Source organism: Lutjanus erythropterus, chromosome 20 (assembly GCF_056507025.1).
Source record: "Lutjanus erythropterus isolate fLutEry1 chromosome 20, fLutEry1.hap2, whole genome shotgun sequence".
In the NCBI taxonomy this organism is placed as follows: domain Eukaryota; kingdom Metazoa; phylum Chordata; class Actinopteri; order Lutjaniformes; family Lutjanidae; genus Lutjanus; species Lutjanus erythropterus.
This window is the reverse complement of record NC_139336.1, coordinates 31572964-31583646: the sequence shown is the minus strand read 5'-3', so window position 1 is coordinate 31583646 and position 10683 is coordinate 31572964. Positions and strand designations below refer to the sequence as shown.

Below are 10683 nucleotides of genomic sequence, written 5' to 3'. Positions count from 1 at the left end.
CGGGCCGGATCAGACCACTCTTTAACAATTTATCAAATACAGTAATATCACAATACAAAAAAGTCTCAACGCCATTCTCGACTGTGAATATGGTATTAATACTGTCAAGAAATTCTTTAATTTTATTATTTCCGTTCTGTTTCATTAAATGACTGCTACTGACGGCCGCATTGTTTTGTTTGTTGCAACTGTACAAAATTCAAGCAGTCATTGCTGAAGACAATTTGGTAACTTTGATTTTATTTTATTGAAGAAGGAAAGCAGAAGTACTTTAAGTTAAGTTGCAAGGAAAAACAACTTTTATATGAACAAAAAGATTTAATTTTTCTTTGTTTTTTAATAGCACAACAAATATGATTTTTTTTACGTTTTATTGTGGCGTAACTGTACCTTGAATTTTTGGTATCATTACATCCCCAGTCTCTTCTGATTGAGGAGGATAAATTAGGATTTTTTATCCTGATTGGGTGGTTTTCTGATTATTAGGGTCCATGTTAAACACTTGTTTAAAGGACAGTAGAAAGTAGTTTTACTGACAATCTAATTCTCCTCAACTGTACTGAGGTAGGGGCACTAATCCTCGTCAAATAAACCCAAACTATATGCGTGGTAAAATACCAGGAGAGGAAAGTGTTTTTCTGTAATTTGGATGAACTGACCCTTCATTCTCTGTTTTCTCTCCTTCCTTTGTCTTATTGACCGTCACTGCTGGATGTTTGAAGATGTCTTCGCTCAGCTGACAGTGAGACACGAACAGAAGTGAAAGTCATTGGCTCTCTGACATGGCTGCCAATCAGCTTGGCCTCAGACCCGTGCTGGACTGTTTGAAGATGAACTTTGTCCTGAGCTCATGAGTGTGGATGCTAGGACACTGTGTTGTCTCTGTGTGTGTGTGTGTGTGTGTGTTTGTGTTTGTGTGTGTGTGTTTGGAAAGGGGAGGTGGGGGAGTTCGTCCCGTTATACGAGATTAGTTTAAGGCTTACAATATTTCATTTAATCCTTCCTTGTGATATATTTTTTTAAATAGTTAAAGATGTATTTTATAAAAGTATTACTGTAAAAGAGTCATGCTACAGAATTGTCTTTTGTTCGCTGGATCCCTCTTGGCCTGATTGGTCCACTCCTCCTGGACAGATCTGCCTCCATCCTTCCCTTTAACTTCTAAAATACAAACCCTCCTCCTCCTCCTCCTCCTCGTCCACCCGTCCCGTCCAGAGATCATAATGGTTCAGGCCGGGTCCTCTAACACCTCCATGTTGAACCTTATTTGGGGCCCAGTAACCCTCCGCTGCCCTCCTTGGTGCTCCCGCTGCGGCCCCAGCACCCCGCAGCGATGCTCATGCTCCTCTGGGTCGCCGGTCCGGCCGCTCGCTCCCGCTCCATCTCGCACTGGCTCAGCGTGCGCTCAGTCCGGCCCGGCTGGTTGGGAGAGGACGACCCCGCCCCCCCGGGCTGCTGGGAGGAGATGGTGCGAAAGATGTGGTTGCGTTTGCGGAGGAAGTCTCCTCCCGCGGCGCCCAGCCCGAAGCTGCCCTTGCGGAGGACCATGCGGTTGCTGGCGGACTTGGCGGGACGAGACCTCTGGTTGTACTCCAGCTGGGACAGGTGGGACGCGTAGCCGTCCGGGATGAACTGGAAGAGACATAAAGTTTGTAGTTACTTTTCAGATTTGAATATAAAAAAGGTTTATAAAACTAATACAGTGCACTCAGCAGAGTGCAGATCTCTGCCAGGTTTGTCTGGGGGCACGTGGGTGGCGAACAGGAAGTGCAGGGCAGGCTGCATGAAGAGGAGACAATTTGCAGGATTTCTTCCATACCTGACACTGGTGCTGCATTTTCTTCGTGGGCCGTCCCACGATGTAGATGTGTGACGGAGGCAGGCTGATGGATGAGTACACAGAGATGTCCTTGGTGGAGCCGTAGGCTGCAAAGATCCTCATGTGGGCCTTAAAAAAAAAAAAGGATGGAGGTCAGCGATTTTTTTTTAAATAAAACTGCCTCAAACTCGCTGTGGCCTTCCTTACATCATTAATGAGGGATTTCAGGAAGTTGGCCTTGTGTCGGAGCGGGTCGTGAACCAGCCCGTCGCAGAAGGAGACGATGCCGTGAGGGAAGTTATGCTGCGAGAGCCAGGCCACCACGCGCTGCTTCTGCATGTCAGGACGACCTGTTACATACACGATCAAGTAGCCCAAATCCTGCCAGAATCTGCAAGAAAAATAATCGAATAAATGGAGCACAGGGTTAGTTTCTCCTAACCCTTCCTCTTGATGACAGTTTGGAGCAACAAGACCAAATTTAAGATCTCATTTAAGACAACTGGGTTTTCTTCTGTATCTCACTGTTATCTCAAGAGATGATTATTTTAAGACAAATTTAAAATCAGTGCAGTGAGACCAGAAAAAAAAAAAAAGAAAGGCTCAAATTAGTCTCGAGCTTCGACGAGACAAAGGCTGTTTCTCAGGAGCCAAATTTAAATTAGAGAGAAAATGGTCAAATTGATCTTAAATTAAGCTCATTTCTGTCAAGGAGACACTGGCTGGACAAAGACAGAATTTTATTCTCTGCCCAGCATATTGTTGGAAGACCGCGCTCCCCAACCTTACCACACTTTGTCTACTGGAAGGGCACTTTGAACGGCACTTTACCACATTTTGTCCACTAGAAGGGCACTTTAAAGGGCAATTTACCACATTTTGCCCACTACAAGGGCACTTTAGTGGGGACTTTACCACATTTTGTCCACTAGAAGAGCACCCAGAAAGCATTTTGTTGTGTTTGGTCCGCTTGAACGGCACATTACAAGGCACTTTACCACATTTTGTCAACTAGAAGCGTTCCTTATAGGACACTGGTCACTTTGAGCGATGCACAGTTGGTGATATTTCCACCTGTTTTGTTCGCACTTGGTGTGCGTGTTAAGCTACTAGCTAGACATTGTTGTCGTAGAAACAAAACTGACATGCAACATTTCTTTCTCTCACTGCAGAAGCTCTTCATCCCAGCATCCTATCTGTACTTTCTGTCACAGAAAAATGCTACACGGACACAAACCCTGTGTGGGATTAGTTCTTCCTGCAGAATTTTTCTCGCTGCTTCGATTCTTTGAAAGATCCTTTCTGCCAAATCTAACAGTGCAACCACTCACAGTCTGTATTAGAGCAGAATAAACCTTCAGAGAGCTGCGGGTGTGATCTTACCTCACCACATCCACAGCTCCAGCTCGAACCTTTGGGTCGCTGCCCATTATAGACACGCTGGCAGCAAAAGACCCGTCAATACTGAACACAACAAACTCTGTTCCTCGTGGTACAATGGTGAGATAGCTGTCTGCAAACGTGTGATCACCCCTGTGAGACAAACAGCAGAGACGAAAGAGAGAAGTCACTGTAACTGAAGGATATGTACAAGTAAAATAAACATTTTATTACATGAACAATGATTCAGCGTACCTGACCACCATTTTGACAGGATACACCCCGATCCCCAGCCTCCTGCTCTCAGGGATTACATAAGAGACACGTCCGCTGCTGTTGGTGAGCTCTGTGTCAAAGTACACCCACTCTCCAGAGGGAGGCTGGGTCATGATGTGGATGTCAATCTGCAGGAAATAACACACAGAGATCTTTTCAACACGAAGACACTGTGCGACCTCAGTGACACAGACGATGACACGGTTACATAACTCCTCTATTCTATTTTCTGGTCCGTCACAGCTGGACGGCGTCATTACCTTTTCTCCAGTGAGGGTGACCATGTCCAGAGGGCCGTACATGAAACGTCCCATCACCATCTGGGCTCCGTCCTCCGTGAACACGGCGTCGTTCACACGGTGGTTCGCCGTCACGTTCTGACACACGGAAGACAAAACAGGAAATCAGAATACCGTCCTCGTCTGTGTTGTCTTTGTATTTGTGTTTGGGGCTGCAAATAATAATTATTTTCACTGTTGATTAATTTGTTGATTATTTTCTTGATTAATCGATTTATTGTTTGGTTTGTAAAATGTTTGTAAAAAATTTCGATCAGGGCACAAAATGACGTCCCAGACTGTCGTTTTGTCTATAAGAGAGGAGAGAGGAGTAAAGAAACCGGAAAATAATCACATTTAAGAAGCTGGAATAAAAGAATTTTGCACTTTTATTTCCTTGAAAATAAAAATTCAATAATCTGTTAATAATCAATTGATCATTGCAGGTCTAAGTGAGTTTCACATTTTCTAAAATCTCTCCACTGAGAGTCTCCTTACTGTACTGATGCCAAAATTTAAATGAGACAAGCTTTAAGTTGTTTAAAATGTAAATTATCTCAGCAATTAAATCTTTAGGAATGAATGATTTTCTGACTTGTTTTGCCCTGAGTTTCACCTCTCAGGCAACATTAGGACTGCCCTATCATCCTGCTGGGAGTTTTTTGGGGGTTTATGCATCAGTGGAAGAAGAACTGAGATCATCTGATTAAGTAAAAGCACCAAAAACAACAATGTTAAAATGCTCCATTAAGTTAAAGTCCTGCATTACCATCATAATCTATCAAAAAGTATTACTCGTTCTGCAGACAAGAGGCTTCTGCGGCTGCTATATTACTATTAGATTATTGTTGCTGCTTTTTTTTTTTTACTTTTTCTCAAACATCCTGCACCGTTACAGGACCAAACATACTTCTCACATGGTGGTCTACAGGTAACAGCAAACACAAACCCAGACAACCCCCCCGACACAACACACCACATGATTTACAGTGAATTACAGCTTTCTAGAAAATAGTACTTAAATGATAATCACTAACAAAATAAACCCGACCTTCAATCAGCTTGAGGGTGAGGAGATAATGACTGACTTTTCATTTTTGGGTGAACTATCCCTTTAAGGAAGCCTGTAAGAGCTGACTCAAACTGTGCCTCTGTGAGTCAAGCTGGTAGAGCAGATTTGCCTCCAAGAAGGCGAAAACATGCCAAGTCTGACTGGAGTCCACTGAAATCTGTACCGACCAAGCCACGTTGTTGACCATGTTCTCCCAGACCTCTCGTTCAAGCTCTGTGTCCACGTCTCTCTATCAAATTATTATTAAATGTTACTCAAGCACAGTACTGAAGTATTCACCACTGGCTGTGTGCAACTGGAGAAGAAAACTGGAGACGCTACGACTGAGTTTCTGTAGGAAATGCACTTAGAAAAAGATCTTACCCTGATTTTAACATGAGTCCTCTTGCGGAGCCACTTCTCCCGAGGTTTGGACGGAGTGAATTCAGACACTTCTTTACCATCCAGCTCCAAAATACTGGAGTTCTCATGTCTCATCACCTGCAGATGATAATTACAGTTAAATTAACAGCTCAGAACCTGTTTTATACTCAGGCAGAAAATGGCTGCTGTAGATTTCAGTTTTAAAATCATACTGGACAGCTGCTGCCTGCCTCAGCACTCCACAGTTCAGCCAAAGCCAACAGTCTGCCACTGCAGAGTAATTTAAGTTTTGGTTTTATTTTACTATTAAAGTAGACACTTCTCTGCTTGCTCTCTTGGAATCCGTCTTCCTGGTCACCGCAGCAATGAAAATAAATCTGCATTTTTAAACAAAACCATTAAAACTGATGATAAATTGCTGCAGAATCATGTTAGCTTTGGCTTCATTTCACTGGACAAGGTTTATGACTTTGTCCTTTACATTTAATGAGAGTTTCCCGTCGTAAAGGGCAGTATGATGGCGAGGTAAAGCAGCGAAAATATTCTAAACATAGCGTACACTTAAACTGATATTGATTATTTAAGTGGCTAAAACACATTTTGCGGCTGACCCTGTCCACAGCAGGACATTGTTTAGCTTCCTACTCCTGCTACATATTGATAAGAATAAAAAGCCTGTATGAACCTGTCTGAGTAAGAAGGAGACGACGTCTGTGGACTCCCAGTAGGACGCGTGGAAGAGGTGAGGCAGAGCCACGGTGGGAAACGCGGTCAGGGCGTCAGGGCAGTACAGGGCGTAGTCCATCCTCTTACTGCCCCACCACCGAGAGGCAACTACAGCAGGGAGGGAGGGACAAAAAAGAGACACAGAGTGAGTTTAGGAACCAGTGTCCATCCAGTGTGTTGGTGTTTGTTTCGGTTGTCCACTGCAGACAACAGTTCAGGGTTTTCAAAAACTGGAGGAGCTTAAAAGATGGTCACACTAAGAGGCGCTAGACTCCAAACTATGACTAAAAATGTACAGACAGAGGTGGGAACAAGTCATAGTTTGCAAGTCACAAGTGAGTCTCAAGTCTTTGCAGCCAAGACAAAGGTTGGGATGATAACATATTCATGAAATTTCCTGATCTTTGTGCTCCATGTTGTTGTCTTTGTTTTATTTTGTGGGTGTTTAATTATTGTTGTCGTTTTTTTGTCTTGTTGTGATTTTTTTTACTCTCGTGTCAAATCCAAAGTGAGGTTCCAAGTCCAAAATTTCAAATTTCAAGTCCTAAACAAATCACTTTTCGTTTTTCACAAAACATTATGTAATCCGGCAAGGAAGAAAGCATAAGCTGAGGATGGTTTGTCAGTATTTTGATCTAGAAACTGAAAATAAAACCGTATGACGGCTGTGTCATAACCACTCAACCTGACCGATGTGTAATCACATTCAGCTCAGGCATGTGGACGTTAACCTGCAAGGAGAGGAAGCTGCAGGTGCTAGCACTGCTAACGTTAGCCGTTTAACCTTATCAATTAATAAACTGAATTTTGACTTTCTCAGTGTTTTTTTACATCTAGACTTGTAGAAAGACCAGTTTAAATCCAAATATCTGTTTAATTGACAGAAAATGAATTGCCTTTTATTAAAAGTCCACAGCAATTTGCGAGTCTTTTTTGATTTTGTCAAGTCTGAGTCTGAGTCTGACTCGAGTCCAAGTCCACACCTCTGTGAGCAGATGAGCTGTAAAGAGGTTTGAAACGAACACTCGCAAGAAAACAACAGCTGAGACTCTGTGAGAACCTTGTTTTGTCTGTTTTGTTTTTGAGAGGAAAAGCACGGAGGTGGTTCTCATGAATCCAAAAGAAGGATTTCGAGTCTCTGGTGTCATTTCTGGAAACTACTGAGGAAGACTGTCTCAGAGAGGAAGATGCCAGAAGAGGAAGGAGGGAAGATCAAGGGAATGAGGACAGAGCCGAGCATCCTTCCCTCATGTCCTCTTACTACAGCTCCCAGGGTACCTTGCTCTATGTTCTTCAGCACCCGTGGCGACGGGGGCACCGAGCTGATGTCTGTGATGTCAGACGTGAGGTAAGATGTGACGTCAGACGTGACGTCGGTGAGGTCAGAGGTCATGTCAGAGCTAATGTCCGAGCTCTGCTCTGACTCCACACCGTTGGGTTTGGGGAACACCTGACGGGTTTTGTGGTGCGACCGCGAGGACGGACTCCGAGAGGCAAATCTATTGTAGGGCAGGGCCAGCTGGGACAGCAGACTGGGCCGTTTAGTGCTGGTGGCGCCGCGTTTGTGTGCTGAGGGATGTTTGGAGGGTGGAAACGAGAACGTCAACATGCAAATCATCAGCTTGTAGAACAAAACGTGGGTCGAACGCAGGACAGGAGGTTAGAGGTCGACTTACTGGTGGCGACGTTGGAGGCGGTGTAAGAGTCGGCCAGGCCCGACACCTGGCTGGCCAGGCTGGCCTCGCTGGCCCTGCGGTTGAAACGAAGGTGAGGGACCCCCGGGGACGTGGAGGACGGGTACTGACCGTCCACAAAAGTATGCGAGTGGAGAGAATCAGCTGCAAACACAGAAGAAGAGAGGAGTTAGAGTCACATTCTGTAATTCAAAGAAGTACTATGCAAATAAAACTAAACCAGAATTTTCTTTTAAACTAAGTCCAAGACTGCATGAGAAAAACAAACATGAGAGGGATAAACAAGGAGAAGAGAGCAACAGGACTGATAGAGATGCTCACTCTCTGCGTGGAGCTGCGACGTCTGCCAGTTGAGGACGGGCACGGGGATGGACGTCTCATTGACGGTGTTTTCCTGGCAGCGGTGGGACGCCGCACCACCGGACTCCATCAGAAGCTGAGGGTTACTCTGCACTGTCTCAACTGGGAGGGCAGAAGAAGAGAAAGATGAGTAAACTACAGTCTGATCTAAACGTAGAACAGCAGAAAAGAAGTGAAATGTTTAGCGCATCTGTGTGGACTCACCCAACAGAGCCGAGTGTCCGTCTCCCAGAGGAAAACGCTGGTAGCGAGGGACGCTGAAGGGAGGCAGCAGGTGGAACCGTTTGTCCAGGAGAGGCTCGAGACGAGAGGCCGACGGGTCAGCCGGATGAAACAGGTTATAAACCTGCTGACAGGCTGGACGCAGAGCGGACACTGGACAGGAGACAGAAACACAACAACGAGAGTTAAAGAGAGATTCAAAAAGAGACAACCATGGGACGATACATGAAACTAGTAGGGATCACTTGTACCCACAGATTACATGGCAGCCATTGGAGCCTGTTGGGTGGCTGCTGACCAAAACAAAACTTTTTGCACCTGTTAGTCAAAAAATATGTAAAAATTACAGGTTTAAAAATACTGGAACTACCCTTTAAAGACACTCTGCTAAAAGTATTGACACCTGCATTAATTCATTTGGCCATTTGGCAGTAGTGCACCGAGCTGTAAACACAACACTGATATATAAAGATGACACGGAAAACTTGCCAGTAAACAGATGCTTATTTACACATCCAGCTCTGTTTTGGCTCCGTTTTTGGTTTCCACCAGCTCCTGAGGGAAATATCTGGCTCTTTAGCTGCTAAATGCTCCACTACGTTCACCAGCCAGTCTCTTAACTGTGCCTGCCTGCAGTTTGCTGTTGAGCAGGTGGTGTACGGTGAGTTTTTAGTGGTTTTCTCACTGAAATCAGCTGCCTGCTGCGTCTGGAGACGACGCTGATGAGAGCGAGACTGAAAAAGTCTCACGGCTGTAAGGTTTGCACGCTGTAAAAAAATGATCTTTTATCCATTACTAATATAAATAAAGCTGATTAGACCAACTTAAACGAACAAATTTACAAAACGAAGTCATAAAAAGATCAGTAAAACAGGAATATTATAACTCTTGTCTGTGAATTTTGCTGCCGAAAAAACTATGAGAAAAGCAGACGAATGAATCGTAGCTTCAGTCGAAAGCTTTTCAGTCTGAAACAATTTTTTGTGTTGTTTTGTTTTCTTCAGATTGTTTTGTTGAGAGTGACTGGTTTTTTGATTATTTGGGGACCAACATAAACCCCAGTCAATCAAAAAGAAATAGAAAAATAAATGTCTGAGAAAAACAAGAAATGAAAAGGGAAACATCAAACATTCTGTGAACAACTGAAATCATATGTAATTAGTCCAGATGTTAACCCAACAGCTGCAGGACAATAACCTCTGTCCTTTAAACCCCGAAGGACACGCGACACGCTCTGATTCATGCCTGTGTCGGCTCTGACTTTAATCACGTATTTGTCATTTCGGCCAAAAACTTTTTCAGCCTTTGAGATCAGAAACATGACCTCCGACCCCTGACACCTGCTGTCCAGCTGCTGGAGACGTGTCGTATCTCACACAGGAAGAAGAAAAAAAAAAACATCAGAGGACGCAAAAACCAAACAAGCAAAGAAACGGCGCACAGAAAGCTTCCTCACCATCCAGCGAGGGCACCACAGTCTTCCTCAGCGCGAGCACCAGCCCCAGAGGAGAGCCGAACAGGAAGAAGTCGGTCACCTCGAAGTCAAACTTTCCCAGAGAGCCTCCTTCCAGCATGGTGCTGTTGCTCGAGCGTCGTGACCCGGGTTCCCCGTGGAGAACGCTGGAGTGAAGACTGATGACAGAGACAAAACATCCACATCAGTTCAGTTTAGTTTTATTTTGCGCAATTTAAACAAATTATACACAAAAAAGGCAAAGACGACAAATAATATACAGTGCAGGGAGACACAAAAAAATAAGCCTCCACCTGCATAAAAATGCTCATTAAGAAAAGGAACTAAACTTACTAAAGGTGACAAACAAATGTAGTGGAGTAGAGTTAGCAGAGGTAACAAAAATCACAATTATATTTATGTACAGTACTTGATTAAAAGTACTTTCCACTACTGACAAAAATATTCTTTGATGACAAATTCTTCATGACAAAAATTAGACTAAAACTAATTAAAAAGTAATAAAAAGTACAACTGCAAAAACTTTGGGATGTTGTGCAAAACAAATAATCGTCCGTGTCTCACCTGGACAGGAAGGCTTGGTGATGTTTGATGGTGTCCAGCTCGTACGTGGAGGAGTCGCTGCGCTTGCGTGGGAGTTGTCTCTTGGGGTCGTCGGGCCCCGAGCAGCGAGGGATGTCGATGTTGCTACGGCTGAGATGGCGGCTTCCTTCGAGGGACGGCGAGGAAGGAGAGACGCTGTTTATGACGATACCTGGAGAGAGAAGGTCCGTGTCCTGAGAGACAGAGATGGAGAGAAAATGGGGGGAATCATTAGGCTTGAAACAAGATATTACAGTCACATTTTTTACAGTTTGAAGTTTTTAGCCACACTAGCAGCATCGCTGTGCCGATGGAAATGTTGGTCTGTCCAACACTTTGGCTCAAACTGAAATATCGACAACTATCAGCTGGTTTGCTACGAAGTTATCTCAAGTAATTGGCCTTCTGTTTTCTTGAGACAACAAAATAATCAACTT

At 44.2% G+C, this 10683-nt stretch overlaps 1 protein-coding gene across 1 annotated transcript in view; it reads right to left on the bottom strand.

Moving 5' to 3' along the window:
* Positions 1 to 617: 617 nt before the first annotated feature.
* Positions 618 to 10683, bottom strand: part of pitpnm2 (phosphatidylinositol transfer protein, membrane-associated 2) — a 62390-nt gene continuing 52324 nt past the window's right edge. Inside the window, exons 15-28 of the mRNA XM_084745668.1 lie at positions 10229 to 10440; positions 9647 to 9822; positions 8173 to 8343; positions 7930 to 8070; positions 7591 to 7752; positions 7193 to 7483; positions 5874 to 6022; positions 5189 to 5305; positions 3736 to 3852; positions 3455 to 3603; positions 3203 to 3352; positions 2027 to 2210; positions 1820 to 1948; positions 618 to 1632 (exon numbers count right to left, since the gene is read on the bottom strand). Of these exons, the coding sequence (XP_084601794.1) occupies positions 1264 to 1632; positions 1820 to 1948; positions 2027 to 2210; positions 3203 to 3352; positions 3455 to 3603; positions 3736 to 3852; positions 5189 to 5305; positions 5874 to 6022; positions 7193 to 7483; positions 7591 to 7752; positions 7930 to 8070; positions 8173 to 8343; positions 9647 to 9822; positions 10229 to 10440 (2517 nt within the window). The 3' untranslated portion in view covers positions 618 to 1263. The remainder of the gene's footprint in view (positions 1633 to 1819; positions 1949 to 2026; positions 2211 to 3202; positions 3353 to 3454; positions 3604 to 3735; positions 3853 to 5188; positions 5306 to 5873; positions 6023 to 7192; positions 7484 to 7590; positions 7753 to 7929; positions 8071 to 8172; positions 8344 to 9646; positions 9823 to 10228; positions 10441 to 10683) is intronic.